Source organism: Oryctolagus cuniculus, chromosome 11, assembly GCF_051225735.1.
Source record: "Oryctolagus cuniculus isolate XC-2025 breed Fujian yellow rabbit chromosome 11, ASM5122573v1, whole genome shotgun sequence".
NCBI classification, from domain to species: Eukaryota; Metazoa; Chordata; class Mammalia; order Lagomorpha; family Leporidae; genus Oryctolagus; species Oryctolagus cuniculus.
The window spans coordinates 68750037-68773346 of NC_142877.1; the positions used below are offsets into that span (position 1 = coordinate 68750037).

At 39.9% G+C, this 23310-nt stretch overlaps 1 protein-coding gene across 14 annotated transcripts in view; it reads right to left on the minus strand.

The window, feature by feature from the left end:
* GRIP1 (glutamate receptor interacting protein 1) overlaps positions 1–23310 on the minus strand; it is a 737425-nt gene that overhangs the window by 121474 nt on the left and 592641 nt on the right. For all 14 annotated transcript variants that reach the window (XM_051846415.3, XM_051846410.3, XM_051846416.3 and 11 more), the window contains one exon: positions 21295–21440. In XM_051846415.3, coding sequence (XP_051702375.3) covers positions 21295–21440 — 146 coding nt within the window. The remainder of the gene's footprint in view (positions 1–21294; positions 21441–23310) is intronic.

A 23310-nucleotide genomic window follows, 5' to 3' on the forward strand; every position in this document is an offset into this window, starting at 1 on the left:
TGATCAGAGAGCAAAATCACCAGGAGGGCCCCCTGACTCGCACCAATGTGACCACTGCACAAAGTCAGTATCTTGATCCCAGTGAGTCGTCAATAAATACTCACTTCTTAATCAGAGAATAAATGAATTTTACAACTATAGACATAAAGCTGGATATAAAGTAAGCTGGGTGCTGGAATCAAAATATTAAGAGGGACCTGAATGGTGGGTGAATATTCAAAATTACTATTTAGTATTCTTTATATTTGTATAGTACACTATAGTTATAAGTGCTTTTATATATGCACCTTTTTATTCTCTTGCTCACACCCACCCCGCCCCCCCCAGGATGGGCTTGGGCATTTTAAATGCTCTGCAGGTAGTTCCAATATGAAGTGAAGGGTGGGAATTGCTACTTTATACTGTAGACTTGGTTGACAGTAAATTATCTGATATTACAGATGTTCAATAAAGTTTGGTAAGAAAAGTACTTAAGGCCCCCTAGCATTGGAGACAGATCCAAGTAAATGAAGGCAATGCTCAGTTACTGTCATGCTTTTGCATGCCCCCCACCTCCAGGGAATCTCAGATATCGTCACAGGCAAGTTTGGAACACTACACTTTCCTAGTTTGGAGAGCCAGGTCTTTGCTAGGCATCTGTTTCCTGGCTTAACAGCAAGCTTCCAGGGGCATCCTAATGCGATGGCCATGGTACTTCTTTTTTTAACTTTTATTTAATAAATATAAATGTCTAAAGTACAACTTTTGGATTATAGTGGCTTTTTCCCTCTATAACCTCCCTCCCACCCACAACCATCCCATCTCCCACTCCCTTTCCCATCTCATTCATATCAAGATTCATTTTCAATTGTCTTTATATACAGAAGATCAATTTAGTATATACTAAGTAAAGATTTCAACAGTTTGCACCCACATAGAAACACAAAGTATAAAGTGCTGTTTGAGTACTAGTTATACCGTTAACTCACATAGTACAACACATTAAGGACAGATCCTACATGGGGAGTAAGTGCACAGTGACTCCTGTTGTTGATTTAACAATTGACACTTTTATTTATGACGTCAGTAATCACCCGAGGCTCTTGTCATGAGTTGCTAAGGCTATGGAAGCCTCTTGAGTTCGCCAACTCCAATCTTATTTAGACAAGGCCATAGTCAAAGTGGAAGTTCTCTCCTCCCTTCAGAGAAAGGTACCTCCTTCTTTGATGGCCTGTTCTTTAGGCTAGGATCTCACTCACAGAGACCTTTCATTTAGGTCTTTTTTCTTCTTTTTTGCCATAGTGTCTTGGATTTCCATTCCTGAAATACTCTTGTGGACTTTTTAGCCAGATCCAAATGTCTTAAGGGCTGATTCTGAGGCCAGAGTGTTGTTTAGGACATCTGCCATTCTCTGAGTCTGCTGTGTATCCCATTTCCCATGTTGGATTGTTCTCTCCTTTTTAATTCTATCAGTTAGTATTAGCAGACACTAGTCTTATTTATGTGATCCCTGTGACAATTAATCCTATCGTTATGATCAATTATGAACAGAAATTGATCACTTGGACTAGTGAGATGGCATTGTACATGCTACCTTGATGGGAATGAATTGGAATCCCCTGGCACATTTCTAACTCTGTCATTAGGAGGAAGTCTGATTGAGCATGTGCCAAACTGTACATCTCCTCCCTCTCTTATTCCCACTCTTATATTTAACAGGGATCACTTTTCAGTTAAATTTAAACACCTAAGAATAATTGTGTGTTAATTAAAGAGTTCAACCAATGGTATTAAGTAGAACAAAAAAATACTAAAAGTAATAAAGTAGTAAGTTGTTCCTTGACAGTGAGGACAAGGACTGATCAAGTCATTGTTTCTCATAGCGTCCGTTTCACTTCAACAGGTTTCCTTTTTGGTGCTCAATTAGTTGTCACCGATCAGGGAGAACATATGATATTTGTCCATTTGGGATTGGCTTATTTCACTCAGCATTTTTCCAGATTCCTCCATTTTGTTGCAAATGACCGGATTTCAATCTTTTTACTGCTGTATAGTATTCTATAGAGTACATATCACATAATTTCTTTATCCAGTCTTCTGCCGATGGGCATTTAGGTTGATTCCAATGTCTTAACTATTGTGAATTGAGCTGCAATAAACACTGAGCTGCAGACAGCTCTTTTATTTGCCAATTTAATTTCCTTTGGGTAAATTCCAAGGAGTGGGATGGCTGGGTAGTATGGTAGGGTTATATTCAGGTTTCTGAGGATTCTCCAACTGACTTCCATAGTTGGCCATGGTACTTCTTTGCATACCTGTTGCATAGTAACTTGCAACTCCATGAGAGTTGCTTTTGCCAAAAATATCTGCTGAGCTGTCTTTCCAGGGTCCCTGATAAAACTGGACTGATTGGCTGCAGCCTGTCCTATAACTGGAGCCCATGTGTATCAGCTCAGATTGAGCAGTTGCCTCAGCGTTCATTACCACATTAAATGCCACATCTCTGATGACATATCAGCTGCCGTCATAACATATGATGTCATGTGAAGACATGCTATGTCATGGTGCACCCTTGAAGGACTTTTGACACCCCCTTCCTGTGTACCTATCTTTTTTGTTGCTTTGTTTCACTAGTTCTGCCCCAATTAAACTAACTTTATAAATTCCCAAACCTCTCTGTACAGGGAGATTGATTTGGGCCTCGACATGACTTGCCTCAGGTCTAGAGTAAACATAAACATTCTCTTTCTAAGAGTGTGCATTCAGTGTTTTTTTTTTTTTTTATAAATAATAGGGTACACACAAGTAGGGCCCTGTCTGACAACATTTCCTAACTAGGTTTTAGATAGGGTAGGTATTTGGAAGCAGAAAATAGCATTTTATACAATATAAGATATATTGCCAGCCACAGAAATTGAGATTAACTCCTAAAATACTTCAAAGACCAAAGCAGAACCTTCTCCTACACTGATACCCAAAGTGAAAAGAAAAGTCAGATAGTTGTGGGGAACTTAAGGATCTATGGAGCACAATTTCAACAGCTGTACATTTTGCACATGTAGAATGAAGGAAGGCAAGGGTTTTTCCAAAGGGCAAAACCTAATAGCTTACTCCATTGTAAAGCCTTCATTATGGACCTAGTATTTTACTGGTAGCACTATAGGATCACTCAGTATATCTTTAGTACTTTAAGAAGCAAACATAGACCCCTCTTAGGGAGTGCACTTGTAATTCTTTTTTCTGGGCTTCTTACTGCTCTCTTCCCTTCTGAGGCAAACACTCCTGGTTCATTATGGGTATCTGGGCTACAAGTGCAGTGCCCTGGAACCTCTGAAGATGTCTCTGGATACATTTAAGATATTAAGAGAGTAACGACAAAAGTGGTAGGAGGATTTCAGGAAAATTATGCCTCACTCCCTGAGTCTGAGAAGCTTTACCATAATTTGAATCAATACCAAGGCCTGAATGATTAAACATTAGTAGATAATAAATTCATTGTCTCACTTTCTTCCTTCTTACTTGGAACTCTTTTGGATGCTTGCTATTAAATATTTGATGCTCTGGGATGTATTCTGTTGGGGGGGGGGAGTATATGCTTAATAATGCACTTAGACCTACAACTATTATGTGTTAAACAATATAGTTTCACATTTATTTACTTATTTATTTGACAGGTAGAGTTACAGACAGTGAGAGAGAGAGAGAGAGAGAGAGAGAGAGAGAGAGAGAGAGAGAGAAAGGTCTTCCTTCCGTTGGTTCACTCCCCAAATGGCTGCTATGGCCGGCGCTGCGTCGATCCGAAGCCAGCAGCCAGGTGCTTCTCCTGGTCTCCCATGCGGGTGCGGGGCCCAAGCACTTGGGCCATCCTCCACTGCATTCCTGGACCACAGCAGAGAGCTGGACTGGAAGGAGCAGCTGGGACTAGAACCCGGCGCCCATATGGGATGCCGGTGTCGCAAGGTAGAGGATTAACCAAGTGAGCTACGACACCGGCCCACATTTATTTACTTTTAAAAATGTATTTATTTGATAGAGAGTCAAAGACACAGACACAGAATGACAGATGGATACAGAGCCCTGACCTGTTGTTTCACTCCCCAAATGCCCATCATTAGGGCAAGCAAAAGCTGGGAGCCAAGACCTCCATCTGGGTCTCCCACATGGGTGGCAGGAACCCAATTACTTAAGTCATCTCATGCTGCTTCCGAGGGTGTACAATAAGAGGAAGCTAGAGTCAGGAACCAGAGCTGGGAATTGAACCCAAGCACTCTGATATGGGGCATGGGAATCTTAATTGCTAGTCTGAATCTCCAAAAAAAAAATTCCTACTTTTGCTTTTTAAACTCTTCTGCAAGATTTTGTTTTCAAAGAATACTAAGTCTTACACTTCAAAATCAAAACCTTAAACTCAGAATATACAAAGACATACTCCATTACTGCCTGTACATTTACCTACACTTAAAAACACGTATTGTTTCATATGTCTGCTGTAACTTTTCTCAACCTTCTGTGGGCACAGATTTATGAGGTCCATGTGGGAACATTACATGATCTCTGTGACATGAAATATTTAACCTGTTCAAGATCCAGTTACTTCATCTGTAAAATAAGGATACTCATGTATGTGTCACAGGACTGCTAAGGCAGAGTTGCTTGGTGGACATTAGCTGCATGTTAATGCTAATTCTTTCCTTCTATACTTCTTCTTGTATGAATCCCAGGGCACACTGATGCCATCTATGATGTTTAATTAGTTTCCTACTTGATGTGAAAAATCACTTTCTTATTTGGCCAGAGAAAGCTAGGAAAAAAACCTCTTAGGCAAAAATGATATAAAATGTATAAATTTATAAATATAAAATATATAAAAATATAAAAGCAGCTTAGTTATATGTCCTTAAAACTTTCTGTTGGTGTTTGCTTCTCTGTAAGATGCAATGATGATGCCCCAAGGAAAAGTTATAACAGAAAAAGAGAGGGCATAAGGGGGAAGCTATACATGTCTAATGTATCATTAGCTAGATTTTCATGGGTTGTTCCACTTACTTAGCTCAAAGTGTTCTGAATAATTACAATATTATCCTACTGCTATTTTAGATTATCTACACTGCTATGGACTGAGTTTTATAATCTACAAGTAATGAATCCTTAACTTGGGTAAGGTATTCCAATAGCAGCTAGCTACAGATGGATAATAGAAACCATACAAATTATTAAAGTTAAATTAATTTAAAATGTTTTCACAGGTGGCATATTTAATCTTTTTGACAAAGTTATCTTCAGCATGAATGACCAAAGTAACCCTATGTCAGGCCTCCCATGTTCCTCCTAAGTATGTGAATTCTACTCCTAAGCCTACCAAGCTTTTGGTCTGATTTTGTTAGGATAGCAAGATGCAAGGGGAGCAGCCTCCACAAGGTGAGAGTACCACTGAGAACATCCTATGGAAGAACTCAACAGATAAGTTAGAAGAAATTACCTCTCAGAAATAAGAGGCCTGGAGGCACCCACAGTAGGTCTCCACAGTGTGAGATATCTCTGGGTAGATGGAAACAAAAACTTAAAAGAGCTGTAAGCTGGGGCCGGCGCTGTGGCACAGCAGGTAAAGCTGCCGTTTGCAGTGCCAGCATCCCATATGGGCACCGGTTTGTGTCCTGGCTGCTCCACTTCCTATCCAGCTCTCTGCTATGGTCTGGGAAGGCAGTGGAAGACGGCCCACGTCCTTGGGGCCCTGCAATTGCATGAGAGACCCAGAAGAATCTCCTGGCTCCTGGCTCCTGGCTCTGGATTGGCACAGCTTCAGCCATTGCAGCCAGCTGGGGAGTGAACCAGTGGATGGAAGACCTCTCTCCCTCTCTCCCTCTCCCTCTGTCTCTCTCTCTGCCTCTCCTTCTCTCTCTTTGTGTAGCTCTGACTTTCAAATAAATAAATAAATCTTTAAAAAAAAAAGAGCTGTAAGCAGCAGCAACCAACAGTGATGAAACCAAGTGTACAAGCAATGTCAAGGGGCATTTACATGAACGCTGCTGAAATGGTAGATTAGGACATAAACCAATTCTTGTGAATTAATGGCAACCACTCCTTCTTACTCCCTTATAGAATGTTTGTGGCTCAGTAGTTTCTTTTAACCTTTTGAGAGACCCAGATTAAACGTGTCAGTTGACAATGTCCAGTGAGCTGACCACCTAAAGTCTCTAACTCTTCAAAGACGTGACACCTACCCGAAGTCACATCTGTGTGTGTCTAACAGCGCCTCCTTTTTATCAGTGCCTACAAGACTCAGGCTCTGTGGAGGATGGACTATGACAAGGTGGGACGATGAATATGAAGGAACACAACAGATTGGCATTCCTCATTAGCAGCCACAGCTGCAATTAAGAAGGGTAGGTATCCTCAAATGGCGACAGAGCACTGAGCTTTCAACAAGACATAACGGGAACTTTCAAAGGCCACACGGATAAGGACTTCTCCTGCAAAAATGCACAATTGCTACTTTGCTAAAATAAGAGTTTTCTAAAACAGGAGGGTCGGACATGCTGACACAGGCTGCTTCATCACCCGATGCTGGTGCTCCCCACCCTTCAAAGAGCTGCAGAGAAATAGTGCGTTGCATATGCTTTGGGGGAGTCTTGTACAGACCCTTCAAACTCTGAATCTTTAGAGTAACAGTCCCTGTAGTTACGGTGATTCTGGATTACTGAAAATTGCCAATGGCCATCTGGGCAAGAAATCAATGAGTGTGGACCTATGAGTCATTGCAACTCTTACTCTGGGTTTCCGTCCCCCTGAGGTGAGTCTATAACTGGAGGGAATGCTCCTGTAAGGGGAGGGAGAGAAAGGGGAGGGAAGGGAAGGGAGAGCATGGAAGAGGATGGGAAGGGGGAGGGGGATGAAGGAGCGAGAGAGAACATGTCAGGACATCAAAGCGTGAATACTTGTTCACATCTCTACTGGCAGCTGTATTGCATTTTTTACTATGACCTTGGAGTTCTTCTGGGAAGAACTCATTTGTGAAACACAGGGGACACATTGCTTTTCAGGTGTCTGTACTTCATTTGCTGAACAAATATTTATAAGCACTTGTTTTGTGTATCAGGCAAATATGGTGCATACTGTAGTTAAAAAAATGGTGTTGTCCCTGTTCCTTCCCTTCTGGTACCTACAGTTTTGAATAGGAAAAAGGCAAATTAGTTCACACAAAGATTGCTATTATAACTGTGGTGAATACTGTAAAGGAAAAGTAAGGATTGTCTGGGCGAGTAAACTAGGGAGACCTAATTAACATAGGGTGTAAGGGGTAAGTGTTGGGTTCAGCAATTAAGACATTGTTTGGGACACTTGTGTACCACAGTGGAATGCCTTGCTTGAAGCTCAGCTCCAGTGCTTCGGGGCCAGCTTTCTGCTAATGCATACCCTGGGAAAGAGGAAGTGATGATTCAAGTACTTTGGGTTCCTGCCCTCAAAGTAGAAGACCAAATTGAGTTCTGGGTTCCTGGCTTTGGCCAGGCTAACGCCTGGCTTTCGCCAGCATTTGGGGAGTCAATCAGTGGATAGACAATCTGTATCTGTCTGTCTCTGTCTCCCAAGTGAAATGAAAATTAGTTAACTTAAAAGATAAGGTCCTCCTCTGAAGATGTAACATTAAGGCAGAAACTTTAAAATAGTTGGCGAATGTGGCTGGCTCTGTGGCTAGTAGGCTAAGTCTCTGCCTGCAGCACGGGCTCTGGTTTGTGACCTGGCTGCCCCTCTTCCAATCCAGCTCTCTGCTTATGGCCTGGGAAAGCAGTGGACGATGGCCAAGTCCTTGGGTCCCTTCACTCACATGGGAGACCCGGAAGAAGCTCCTGACTTCAGGCTTCAGATAGGTTCAGCTCTAGCTGTTGCAGCCATTTGGGGAGTGAACCAATGGATGCAAGACCTCTCTCTGTCCCTCCCTCTCTGTCTGTAACTCTACCTCTGAAATAAATAAATAAAACCTTTTAAAAAAATAGTTGGGGAAAGAATGGATGTTTGTATATGTGAAGGAGTTGACACAGGAACTAGAACTTAGAAAGTTTCTGAGGGTGAGAGCTTGGTACAGGGGAGGGGCTGTACAGAACAAATGGCTTTGGAAATGAAAGGCTCCACTGGAACCTGGAGACCGGAGAGGGGGCATCCTGCGGACAGGGTATGCAGGGCTTAAAGCTAAGCATACATGTAGTGGATGACGTTGAAGGAGACTGACAGGATTCCACTGACTGTGAAGATATGTGTGAGTGCTGATAGGAAAGGAAGTGGGGTGATGGCTGGGGACCGACAGCGCCCTGGAGGGCAGCTCTTTGGGAGAAGAATGGCTTCTGAGAGTGAGGGCAAGGAAAAGTGTGTGGGAAGCAAAACAGAGATGAGCAAGCTGACTGGAAAGAGAAGAGTCAGGGCCATGCACAGTTCCCACAAGCAGGGAAGGGGGAAGGATGGGCTGGCCCCGGCTTCTGGTTTAACTGCTCTGAGGGAAGCATCTAATGGGGGCAGACAGGAGAGGCACAGACCCAGGGGAGTCTGCAGGTTAGTTCTGAACATTGGAAACTTTAAGAATTATTATGCAACTGCTGCATTACAATGGCTCTGATTAAATTGCTTATGAGTAAAGTTTCTGGAATTAGGTATAATAGTTAGAATTTTGGTTCTCCTATTTTCTACATAGGCAAGTTACTTTATTTCCTCAGATCCCTCAAATGGGGATACTTAGGCCTGCCTTTTAACATAAGTATACAATAAGATAATGTTTATCAAATACCTTGAGCACCATAGGAGTTTGGTAAATGGAAGTTACTGTGATTGTAATCTGCTTATAGCAGCATATTACAGGTTGACTTTGACATTTACAAATTGTGTCACTGAGGGAAAAAACATACTTCAGATTTCTTATTCTAAAAAACAATTCTTTCTTTTCCACATCACAATGTACATAAAAACAACAACAATAATCTCAACATCTTTGATTTAGTCTCAAACTGATAGGTGATAAGAAGTCCTGAGAAGAAAGACTGCATGATAAGGAAGAGGCTACTGGGAATATTTATAGTCTGTGACCTTAGGAGTTCTGTGCAAAACAGCATTGTAAAGAGAATAGAGAGTTAGGGGAAAGATCTTGTTTATGGGTAGTCCACGCACATTCACTGAGAAGGAGCACAAATTCCTTACAATACTCAAGGGCTAACCTCAAAGTTCATATGTAATATTCTTGAAACGTAACCATTGATATTAAATGTATAAGGGTAATCCATGCATAGGTTTTCCATAGTATGAACTTTTAAAAAGATCGCTCATACACATGGATTTCAAAATTTTTCCATCAATCTAAGCTTATCTTTAACTTCCATTTCTTCATAACAATTTGACATACCCTTATAGGACAACCATGCATGTTGTAAAACCCACTGTGTTGTTTAGGAAATAGGATTCATTCACTTAAGTTGCAAATGAATTCACTGGCCTTGTGTGAGCTGACCTATTACTCCGGAAGTCATGTGGATTCTTCCATTAATCAGTAAATGCCAGACTCCTCTGGTCAACACAGCCATTTCTGCCCTTCTCCAAAAGCAAGAAGGAGTCCAGTTTCCTCAACAAGTTACTATGAAGATAAAAGAGGACAGAGTTTGGGACAGTGCATCACAAATTAAAAGTGCCTTCAATATATGATAAAATAGTTTGACTATTTTATATTTGGGAGAAAGAGGATCAATATTAAATACTCAATTATTTGTTCATTATCCAATCAACCAAAAAAGGAATATCTTCTGTGTGTAGGATGCTTTAAAGAACACAGTATGGGTATGAAACAGCCCTTGTCTTCAAAGAGCTTATATTCTGATAGAGAAACAGTCTCATACACAAATTCCTACACTACTTCACTGAATGGGGTAAGGCATACGAAAGGTTTATAACAAAGGCACATGGGAGTTAATAAGATAGAAGAATCACTTCCAGCTGGGCTTACCAAAGTCTAGCTTTAGGAAATAGGAATAAATTTGGAAGGCTGTAAAAGCAGAATGATAAGGTTCATATACCAACAAAAACAATAAAAGCAGACTTTGGATTCTATGTGTCCCAGGAATATGTCATGTATGTTTCTGAGTGCACTAACAACTGCAACTATCACTATATATATATATATATATATTTATTTATATTATGTATTACATATATAATATATAATATATATATAACCTCAGAAGGCAGCTGCTATTACGACTAATCTCCATTGTATGGATGGGGAGACTGAGACTTAGAAAAGTCTGCCACGTAACTACTGAGATGCAGAGTTGGGAATCAATCCAGGATAATTTTCACTGCTACACTATAATGCCTCCAAGTAGTATGACAGCCTGAAGAAACAAACATTGTAAAACCTGGACCACTAGTCAGTGTCCAGTGTGGCTGTAGCACAACAGCAAAACAAACTTAAGAGAGGTAGATCAGAGGAAGCTTGGTAAGAGCCTTAGTGCCAGACAAAATACTTTGGGCTTTATTTCACAGCTCACAGGGAAACATCCAAAAAGAGATGTCAACATTGTGAGAGAGTGTTTTCAGAGACAGGAGAGGTAAAGAGGTCGGTAGAAGAATTTTGAAGTGATTCTTCTATATTGTACTTGTTTTAAAATAAAACAATGTTGTGGGAAAGGTGCTCTGTGTAATAGTCAATCATTCAATGTTCCTTGTGGAGGACTTCATTGGATGCTGTAGTGACTCTGAGTGGGATTTTCTCTTTGAGTGGGATTTTCTCTTTGAGTGATTTCCTCACAGAGATCAGATAAAAGCCTGCTTGCCTGTTCATTTACTGCTACCAACACAGCATCTTCAAGTGATGAGAACTGGGTACTAGAGAAAGACAATGTTGCCTACTGATGTGTTCTCAAGGAAATTTACATTAAAAGTATGGTCTCAACCTCTTCATACATCTTAAAATTAACCTTGAGGCAGATGCAGAACAATTTCTCTCATCGTACTTGAAGGCTGTTCAAATGTAATAAGATCCAGGAGGTAGGGGACTACAGTGGTTATTATCATACTGAGCAACTGCACCCTCCTGAGTGACCTCTTGGAGCACCTGGTGGTCATTTTCAGTGTGCAAATCACAGAGACAAGTAATATAGAGTTAATTCCCTGGATAGCATGAGTTAATCTATTCTTTTAAAACCCACTCATATAACAGAAATAATCCTAAGAAATAATAAGTTTACTACATACCAGGGCACTGCAGTAAATGTTGTGGGCAAAAATATTTGAAAATATGGAGAAAAGACATGGTAGAGTTTCATGCCTGACCTGACAGGGAATCTTACAGTCTGTTTCTCTGGAAGCTATGGCCTATAGTTATATACTGTAATGGCTAATGGAAGGAGTAAGAACAATAATTGTACCCAGTGAAATATTATTTAAAGATAATTGTATAATGCAAGATATAAAATTATATACCCACAGAGAAAAATCATCCTGGTCAGTTCTTTGGCAGTAGCCTGCAGGAGATGGCCCCAATCTGACCTTACAATCCATAGAAGTGCTTGTCTACTACTCCCCGCTAAGGGAAAAGTCATTCTAGTCTAACTCAGACATATGAATGGCCTCAGAGAAACTTATCATGCAGAGAGATTACCCCCTACCTCAGTAAAAATCAGTTAATTTTCATCTTTCTAAGATATGCTAAAATAAAAGGGCTAATTTCACCCTCAATGGGCACGTTTAATTTTAGAAGCATCATACATAATTTGGGAAAATGAGGGAATTTTTAATCAACTTTCCATTAACTTAGTAAATGCCTCAGAATGCCCAGATCAAAATATTTGCAGATAATGACTTCAAAGCAGCATGTGGATATTTTGTTGCAATAGGAATGCTGGAAAATAATCTCTGGGAGATTTATAATTGTCAATACAACTGCTGGGTTTGACACAAAATGGAAATGACCAGCTTTCCTTTTTAGACAGTAGTTTTCATTGAAACCACTTCAAATTGGTTTAAATTTAAATTTTATTTAAGTATGATTTTTTATTTATTTATTTTTAACTTTTATTTAATGAATATAAATTTCCAAAGTACAGCTTATGGATTACAATGGCTTTTTAAACTATTTTTACTTTACCTTTGTACAATCTTTGTAAAATTCTCTTCTAAGAATTTACTAAATTCAAAGATACAGGAGAGTAGAGCTACAAGAACCTCAGATTATATAGTCAGTTCTCATTGCGAATGAGGAATCCTGGTCCAGAAGATTTAAAGGACTTTCTCTGGATTCTATCACCATGGACACCATTTAAAATTTAATGAGTTGGGCCCTTAGAGAATTTTAAATATTAAATCATTAGTCAACATTATTCCTATTCTGATACCACCACTCATCACTTTAGTACCTAATATAACAATAAGCTCCTAAATTATATTCTACTGTATTTTAGATTATTATTTATTTGACAGGGAGAGAAAGAGACAGAGAGTGAGTTCATACCCACTTGGTTCACCCACTCAATGCCTTCAATGGCTGGAGATGGGTTGGAACCAAAGCCAGGTGCTGGAAAATCAATCTGGGTTTCGCCCAAGGGTGGCAGGAATCCAACTACTTGAGCCACGAGTACTGCTTCCTGGGGTCTGCATTTGCAGGAAGCTAGAGTCAGGAGCTGGTGTTGGGTATCAATCCCAGTTACTATGATGTGGGATGTGGGCAACTCCACTACAAGACTAAATGCCCACCCTTTTATTATGTTATATTCTTATTTTAGTGTGACTCAGAAATTCAAAGTCATGGACACTTATTATTATAAAAATCAGACTACCCAATTAACTTCAGAGACCCAAAAATTAAAAACTAACTTAGAGGTGAGCCTTCAAGACATGCACCTGCCACCAAGTTGGAAAAAAGAGTTAGAGAGGACATGCATGAGGCAGCAGGCTGGGGAGGGAACAGAATGGGGTACCAACAGTGGTTCAGAAGAGAAGAACTGAGAGAATGGGCTGTGCTACTAATAATGAATTAGTCTGAGCATCTCAGCTGTTCTATCAGCTATGTTGTCAGAAATCTTCACATGCTTCTCAGGAGCCCTCGAATACTTCTTTTGGAAAAGATGCAGCTAGTTAGAGAAGAGTATTGAACACCCGGGACAGGAAATGCCAACAGGAACCTTCCTTTTGAGAACCTGCTCAAATTAGGTTTAGGCTGGCTGACATAAAATGTCTTAGTATCCTGTGGACCTGCGGTAAGGAAAAAGGTTTGGACAAATCAAACAGTCAGCCTGAGATTCAACTCCAGTCAGGAGCTGGGTGCAGGAATAAGCACAGGAATTTAAATTATTAAGAGTAACTAGACATTTAGGTTTATTTATAATGAAAAGCACTTATTTTTCAATGTGATGACAATTCCAAATTTTCAAAAACATTGTGAAGACCAAAACATACAAGTCCCATGGTTATTCACTCCAATTTGTTATTTTGATATAAAAAATCATTGTGTAATTGCAGAAGGCAGCAGCGAAGCTTCCAGTTACAGTGAAGAGAATAACATTGTTTCTCAACCTACCAGCCAGAAAGTCTCTGCAATGAAATCACCAATGGATTTGTTCTTTGGTCTAGTGGATAGAGTATCACTTGGATCTCTAGGTGGGAATGGATGGTAGCAAGACACGTTGTAATCATCTATATTATCAAGAGTGCTTAGGTAGAGATCAATGTTCTTTTCCACTGAACTTGGTTTAAACTTCAAATTCCTTGTCAGTGGAGTGCTTCAGAAGGTCACCATCACTTTATCAGAGGTCACATAAAAACCAGAAAACCACTGACTCTCTCTATTCTAGATAAACTGCATATATGATTTATATAATTTTGAGACATTATTAGTCTACTTGTCAAAATACATTCAGAGAAATATAATATGCAACATAAAATACTGGGATAAAGAAATCTCAAGATACTCTCATTCACCCAACCAACATAATTGGGAATATATTTTATGCCAGGCACTATGTTTGGTACCAGAGCTGGTCTAGTTACATTTCTTTTATTTTTTTAAAGATTTATTTTATTTATTTGAAAGACAGAGTTACAGAGAGAGGTAGAGACAGAGAGAGAGGTCTTCCATCTGGTTCACTCGCCAGATGGCCTCAATGGCCAGAGTTGCGCCAATCTGAAGCCAGGATCCAGGAGCTTCTTCCATGTCTCCCATGGGGGTGCAGGAGCCCAAGCACTTGGGCCATCTTCTACTGCTATCCCAAGGCCATAGCAGAGAGCTGTATCAGAAGAGTAGCAGCTGGGACTAGAACTGGCACCCATATGGGATGCCAGTGCTTCAGGACAGGGCTTTAACTGCTGCGCCACAGCCCCGGCCTGGTCTAATTAGATTTCTAAGCAATTGTTTAGAGCTCTAATAGCTGGTATTTTTTTTTCTAATCTGTTCTTGTATCTTAATTTCCATGCATAGTCCTTATGGCAGTTAAAATTTCTGAATTTGCCACCCAAAGATTCCATACTGTAATAAAGATCCTATTAATGTGATGATATGTCACTTCCATGGTTACATGCCATAGGTCACAATGACATCAACAAACGGGATTACCTGGCTGATCCAATGTAATAAAACGAATCCTTGAAAGAACTTCCTCCAGCTGTGGTAGAAGGTGGCAGGAAAGTAAGGTAGAAAAGGACTCACCACACTATTGCTGGCTGGAAGATGGAGTGGCCATGCAAAAGGAAAAGTGAGTGGCTGCCAAGAAGAGAGAGTGGGCTTTGGCTGACAGCCAGGAAATGGGAACTTTAGAACTATATCCCCAAGGAACTGGATTTTGCCAACAACTTGCATTAGCTTGGAAGTTGATTCTTTCCCAGAGCTGTGAGATAAGACCTTAGCTGCTGACACCCTAATATCAGTCTTGTAGGATCCAAAGCACAGAACCCAGCCAGGCTTGCCTGAAAAAATGGGCATTGTTTTAAGCCAAAAAGTTTGTGATATTTTGCTACACAGCAACAGAAAACCAATACTGTCCTAAAACCCAATGGCAATATCTATTGGGGAAGGCACTGTGGCACAATGGCAATATCTATTGGTGTCAAGCTTCCACCTGCAGCCCCATCATCTCATATGGGCACTGTTCCACTTCTGATCCAGTTCTAATGCCCTGGGAAGGCAGTGGGAGACGGCCCAAGTTCTTGGGCCTCTGTATCCTGCTACCGTGAAGTAGCTCCTGGTTGCTGGCTTCAGATCAGCCCAGCTCTGGCCACTGCAGCTATTTGAGGAATGAATCAGTGGATGGAAGACCTTTTTGTCTCTCCCTCTCTCTGCCTGTAATTCTGCCTCTCAAATAAATAAATAAATAAATCTTTTTTAAAAAAAATCCATCTACCTGAATACTGAAGAATAATTGACAGGAAAGTTTACACCCTCTTCTGGGCATCTTTCAGTGCATTTAGTTCATGAGGAAATTTCCCAAAAGTAACCCAACACAAGTCATTAGAATGCTAGACCATATATGAACCAATTTTGGCATTTATTTTGCATTCAGTGTTAATGGTTAGTTCACAAGACATATAAGTAGAAAAGGATATATATGTAAATGTTATAAACTAATAATAACAATAGAGTTGCCCAAGAGAAAAAAAATGGATCAAAAGACTTGAGAAGATATATCGCAAATAACATCCATTTGACCAATAATGAACATGTGTTCAACACTCTTATTCATCTTTGATATGCACACTGAAACCACCAGAAGACATCACTGCACCCTCATCTAAATGGATAAAATAGAAAAGACTGGGTCCTATTGAACCAGACCAGGATGCTATCTCTCATCGTTTCTATTGAATATAGTCCTGGAAGTTTTAGCCAGAGCCATAAGGCAAGAAAAAGATCAAAGGATACAAATTGGAAAAGAGGAAGTCAGGTGCAGATGACATGATCCTATATATAGGGGATCCAAAAAATTCCACTGGGAGACTACTGTAACTCAGAAGAGTTTGGTAAAGTGCCAAGATATAAAATCAACACATGGCCAGTGCCGCGGCTCACTAGGCTAATCCTCCGCCTGTGGTGCTGGCACCCAGGTCCTTGGGCCCTGCACCCGCATGGGAGACCAGGAGGAAGCACCTGGCTCCTGGCTTCGGATTGGCACAGCGCACCTGCTGCAACGCGTGGACCGTAGCGGCCACTTCGGGGGTGAACCAACGGAAAAGGAAGACCTTTCTCTCTGTCTCTCTCTCTCTCACTATGCCTGTCCAAAAAAAAAAAAAAAAAAAAAAAAGAATCAACACAAAAATAGTGTTTGTATACACAGTCAATGCCATGGCTGAGAATGACCTTTTAAGATCAATCCCATTCACAATAGCTATAAAAAGTTAAATACCTGGCTGATCAGCCAGGACTCAAGCAGCACTCCAGTGTGGTGTGCTGGGGTAACACCTGGAAGCTTAACCAATTATACCCCAAGGTTGGCTCCTGTGGAATCATTTTTGAGCCTTTTAAGGTTGGCCCCTGTGAAACATTTTTGAGCCTTTCATACCCCTTACTCTTGAAGAACGGAGACAATTACTTGTAGTGTATTTGTCTATGTGTGCTTTTCCCATGTTTTCTTATAATTAGATTCAGGCTATTCAATGTTGAGGAGGATATCATGGAAGTGTTGCTGTCTTCCTTTTATCCTAACGAGTGCTGAATGATTAATATTGTTCAAACACTAATACGCATGTTAATTAGTTGATTAATGTTGCTACCTTCTACACTGCAATTATTTTGTCATTTGTAAAGAATAAAGTATTTTCTGGTGAGAACTTTTTAAAAAAAGTTAAATACCTTGGAATAAGGGTTAATCTTATAAGTATAAAGTTAATTGAAAAATAGATCTTGGTAAAAATTAAGAATGGGAATAGGATAGGTAGGATGAAGAAGGGTTGGAACGTGGGTGGAAGGGAGGGCAATTTGGAAGGAGTGACTATGTACTTAAATAGGTATATATGAAATACTTTTATAACAACTAAAGTTTAAAAAATAAATTTAAGGGCTGATGCTGTGGCATAGTGGGTAAAGTCACTGACTGCAGTGCCAACATCTCACAGGGGCACCAGTTTGAGTCCTGGCTGCTCCATTTCCAATCCACCTCTCTGCTAAGGCCTGGAAAAGCAGTAGAAGACGGCCCAAGTGCTTGGGCCCCTGCACCCCCGTGGGAGACACGGAAGACTCTCCTGGCTCCTGGCTTCAGATTGGCGCAGCTCTGGCTGTTGCGGTCATCTGGGGAGTGAACCAGCAGATAGAAGGCATGTCTCTGTCTCTGTCTCTGTCTCTCTCTCTCTCTCTCTCTACCCCTCCTTCTCTCTTTGTGTAACTCTGACTTTAAAAAAAAATAACTAAGGGGCCGGTGCCATGGCACAGTAGGCTAATCCTCCACCTGCGGTGCTGGCATCCCATATGGATGCTGGTTCTATTACCGGCTGCTCCTCTTCCAATCCAGCTCTCTGCTGTGGCCTGGGAAAGAAGCAGAAGATGGCAGAAGTGCTTAGGCCTAAAATAGAAAAGACTGAGTCCTATTGAACCTACTGAACCCGCATGGGATACCAGGAGGAGGCACCTGGCTCCTGGCTTTGGATTGGCACAGCTCTGGGCACTGCAGCCATTTGGGGAGTGAACCAACGGAGTGAAGACCTTTCTCTCTGTCTCTGTCTCTCCTTCTCACTGTCTGTAACTCTACCTCTCAAATAAATAAGTAAAACCTTTAAAATAAATAAATAAATAAATAAATTTAAAGTATATCCTATTTTGATGTAGTAATACAAAAGTAAAAAAATAAAAAAGCGTACCCTTTTTTCTTCCTTAGGGTAACTCTTTCCTTACTCATGTATCTCTACAAACCTGAAAAATGACTGAGTTTGAATGTGTAAAAACAGATGGGGTAGGTGGGAATAAAAGCATCCTGCAAAAATTCTTTTTTAGACAAAAAAGGAGATTGTATAAGAAATGTACAAAAAGATCTCTATCTTTGAAAAATAACATTTCAAATAAAAGGCTGTTACATTTAAAAATCACAGACTTCATTTTCTGGAGACTCTCTGGACTTCCATCTTTGGTATTTTCTCTGAAGATGAAGAGGTTATGCTGATGGCCCACAAGGAGGCATGAGTGTCATGTTATAAATACTGTTTTAAAAGTCTATCTTTATGTATTTGAAAAGCAGAGCTACAGACACACACATACACACATAGAAGGTGGGGGGAGGGAGAGAGAGAGAGAGAGATCTGCCAGTTGTTGATCTGTTGGTTTATTCCCCAAATGTCCACAACAGCCAGGACTTGGCCAGTCTGAAACCAGGAGCCAGGAACTCATCTGAGTCTCCCACATAGGTTGCAGGGACCCAAGTACTTGAGTCATCACCTGCTGCCTCCAGGATGCACATTAGTAGGAAGCAGGATCAGAACTGGAAGCAAGGCTTGATCCCAGGCACTCCAATACATGATGTAGGTGGCCTGTGCAGTGCTTAACTTGCTGTACCACAACACCTGCCCCATGTTATCAAAACTTGGCAGCCCTTGAAAAACTCAAGTTTCCAATTCACTGAGATCTATAAGGAATAGATTAAGAACAATGATTTATGCTGATTTACTCTTAGGACCAGTGGCTGCAAAGTCTCTGGTGGAAATTTTATAACTTGATCTTGACATTGTAAAAAAGCAAAATGCAAAGCATAGCTGAGCTCTATTGTGGTAAGGCAATAAACCTGTACTTTTTGATCGCAAAAGAGTCAATGATTTCTCTTAAAGACATAATACTCTAATCCATCCCTGATAAAAACAATTACTTGAAAATTACCATTTTATGTTTGCTCATCATTGAATGCATGTAAGTAAAGACCATGCAAAAAGCTGTATAAAGTCTGTAACATTTCTCAGCAAAGAATACATTTTTTTTTCTCCAGCATCCTTGGTTTTGCATGCTGGCATTGTCCACATAAAAAAAATGGAAAGGTTTGAAGGTGAGCTGAGAAAGTAATACCTAGAGAGTCAGAGACTTAGAGGAATTCAGGAAGACACTATAGGTGGATTAAGGGGTGTTATGATCTAAAGATTCAGGATGTGATTTTGCAATGTGAGGTTAAATCATGAAGTAAATTAATTTTAAACATACAACATAAACATGGATGTTTTGCTGTATTCTACAACATACCTAGTGAACAATGATTGGCTGTAAGGACAACTAATTTATGGGTGAGCACATTGTTAAGCCACAATTTCCATTAAGTGCCTTCTATGTATTCATATGATTAGTGGCTCCATGTGGGGTATTTATGGAAATAAGAAAATAAGATGATGCAGTTAGTGTCCCTGTGGAGTTTGTGTGAACTACTGGCATAACTGAAAAATACACAGATAACTAAGGCAAAGCAAAATGTAAATACCCTCAAGAGTCCCCAAGAAAGTGCCATAAAGAATGTGCCTTGATGGAGGACTCTCATTCTCCCTCCTTCCCTCTGCCTCTCCCTCATCCCAAACAGAATGAAAATGTATAAATAAATAGTATCTGAGATCAGTGATTGTGACTTGATTGACAACAAAAACCCTGAAATACAGTCATTAATGTAAAGAAAAAAAGAACCTTGTATTTTGGAAATTTATCTTATATCACTGGATAATTATGTAGCTTCACTTTTAAATTACTGGGCTGTTTCAGTTTTACATATTATTTCCAAATTCATGTGTGTTTCACACTGGAAAGGAAAAGGAATTATTTTACATAGCCTAAATGACATGTTCATCACTTACATTTTTGGGTGCAGATTACTGAAAAGGTAAAGATCATCCTTGATTTTATGCCTCCAACCTTTGTCAGCAGGAATTTGTACTAATTTACTATATAAGTCACAAAAGCAGAAAGTGATACTCAAGAGAGAGATCTGAAATTTAATTGTTCTTTGATATTTTAATAATCCTTAGCATTTGAATTAGAGGTCTATTTTGTTTCTCTGTAGTCCCTGTAGCTGCCACAATAAATGTTTGTGGACTGAATGTACTAAATGTCTCAAACATCTGTTTCAATTCTTAATGTTAATAATCCATTTGCTTCATCACATAAAATATACTTTTTTTATCACTGCCTTTTAAAATAGGCACTGGTAGTCTCCATGTGCAAAATAAGACATAGGGAAATCAAACCACATGGTCCAAACAAATAGATAGAAATTAATGGAGTTGAAAGCAGAACCCAAATAATACAACTCAAACCCTAATTCAAAAACTACAAAAACAAAAGAGAGACAGAAATGAGAGAGTATAAGAACAAGAAAGAGAGAGAAGGTCAGAAGAAAAGAGAGGAGAGAGGAGCAAGGAGAGCAGGGGAGAATATATGCATTCGTGAACTTTCCACATCAAGGGCATTACCACATCATTTCCCCTGCTAAGAACCTCTTAAATCTCATATGCTAAGTCTGTTAGGAAAGCTCCTATCTCTCCAAGACATTGCAGGTCAGCAAACACATTAAGAATACTCCCAAACAACACTGTTATATATGAATCCTACAGAGTGGGAAACAAAGGAGCTTGCAATTATAGAATCAGTCTTTTTCTGTGCTGTATTTCACCAGCATAAAACTGGCCTGTAAAGTCATGGAACATAATCAAGTCTGGGTCCTTACAAGATTTAAGTTTCAATTTCAAGTCCCAATTCATTCTCTCATAATTTTTCTGCCTTCGTCTACCCTACATACCACACTTAAAAGCCACATAAAAACAGATTACCAGTTTTACTATAGGTTGAATGTAGAAATACTTTCTCTTAGAATCGTTACTGAAAGAATGTGGCACTCAACTTTTAATTTTAACCAATGATACTACATGTCCCCTTTTGTTTCCTTGTCCCTAAATCTGATGATAACCTAAGTGGTCATTTCTATTAATTCTCATTAGCTGGCTTCATACTGTGAGGCTACGAAAAGGAAAGGAATCTCCTCCAGCTGACAGTCCCCATGAAATAAAAGAAAGAGCATCAGTCCCTAAGTTAATCATGTTATTTTTATGATTTTCAAGAGGAAAAATACTTTTCTACCAAAAGGTAATGCATATACAAGAGTTGATTGCTAGGTAAAGTACTCTGAAAAAATGAGACTTTATTATGGATCCTATGCACATGAGAACTTTACCTTACTAAAAAGGACCACTCACTTTTTCCAGAGCTCAGAGTAAAATGCTATAGTATTGATGAAATTCTGTCTGTTACAGGAGGGCATAACAACACATACTGAATCCAAAGTGGTTTATCAGTGATGGACAGTGAAAAGCCCTCAAGCTTAGGGATCTGCCCCCAAGACTCAGACATACCCATTACTGAGACATCGTATTCAATCAGCAGCGTTGCTTCTTGTCCACATTGTTTGAGAATACTCATGGCTTCCGCATGTGTGGTTCCCAGAAGCCGAATCCCATCCACACTGAGCAGCCTGTCACCAGGTTTGATTGTGCCCTCTCTGAAGGGAGAATAAAGGGAGAATCTTCATTAATCTGACACTGTGGGACTTAGCATTAAAAGTCACCTGGTGAAAGTCATTCATTCATACATGTCCTGCTATCCATCCTATTTGCATCCCTTTTAGGCATCAAGTGCAATTTGAAGAGTGGAAGGAAGTATTCCCGAATAAAAATTGCTGTAAAATGAAAACCAGTCATGAGAAAATAACTTTTAACTCTTGAAGTACAAAATTAGGAAAGGCATATTTTCCTTTTGTTAGATTTTGACCTGAATGTCTAAAATTGACTTATTTGAGCCCAGGAAACAACATTCATCAATTTCCCCAAAGTCAAGTGAGCACAAACGCCTGCTAATTTCATTCAATTTACTGCTAGTGGAACACAAGCAGAGTAGGGAGTGCTGCTGGGAAATTTCCCTAGCCTGTTAATTTCCCCCACTGATTTATAAAGCCATCTGGCAATCATTAAATTGATCCTGTCTCACACTCCCTGGAAGAGGCAGGCACCTGCTGTCCTCCCTGCTGTGAGCTCAGAGACCCAAGGCACTGGGAGAAGTTAACTCAGGACATCAGTGATACCAAATGTGGTCTCTGGATTACACCTTCCCCCACCTCAGCTTCAGCAAAAAGATGAGAAAATCAAATGGTAGAAGTACAAATTAGGGATTTAGAAAGACTACAAATGACTTGTTAAACATCTTTCACTTGGGTAACTCTCTAATTATTCTGACTCTTAATTTTTATTTTAATTTAATTTGATAATACATCATTCACAAACTTGTAGCCTGTTTCTGACATTGCTATAAACCCCAACCCTAAATGTGAATAATCCATAGAAAAAGCTTTATTTCCTTTAGAAAGAATAATTACCAAGAGAAGCATAAGAAGGGAAAAGGCATAATTTTCCTGTAAGTTTTGGCTTTGTGTTATCCTCTGCCATGTCTGTCTGCCTATCCAGCTGAGAAACCATTGCTTCCTTATTTTCTTATTTATATGAAACACAGTCTTAAAAGTGAACTCACAATAAGAAGTCTGAAGGAAAATAAATCCGTATTCCTATATTAGTTCTTCTTACTAGTGGGCAAGTCACTTAAACATACTGGTTTAGTTTTGCCATCCTTAAATGTAGATGAAAATCATATTTGGAGTATTTGGCATAAGGATAAAATCAGATAACATCTGCCAACCATTTACCACAGTTTCTGACACATAGTATGTGTTTAACAAATTTATTATTATTATTAATATTATTCTGACTTTTTAGAAATATTTTATTTATTTAATTGAGAGGCAGAGTCACGGACAGTGAGAGGGAGAGACAGAGAGAAACCTCCTCTTTCCATTGGATCATTCCCCAGTGGTCAAAATGGCCAGGGCTGGACTGATCCAAAGCCAGGAGCCAGGTGCTTCCTCCTGGTCTCACATGCAGGTGCAGGGGCCCAAACACCCGGACCATCCTTCACTGCAGAGAGCTGGATTGGAAAAGGAGCAGCTGGGACTAGAACCAGCGCCCATATGAGATGCCAGCACCGCAGGCAGAGAATTAACCAACTGTGCCATGGTGCCGGTCCCTATTCTGACTTCTTAAAAAGATTTTAAAGTCTATCCTGATTGGAAACAGAGAAATAATCAGTGCATTTTCCCACTACCCTTCAACAATAGCTCATAAAAGCAGTTGTGTTCTCACATCATTATGGAATTGACTTTTGCTATGGAGAATGAATACAGAGATAAGTAGCTCCAGAGACACCTAAATTGAGTTTTCTTGGAATCCAACAAAAATTCTGATAGGAAAGCCGAAGATGCATGTCCTTCACATATTCACAATAGCAAGGGAGTGAAAACTCTAAATACTGACAAAATTCTTCCC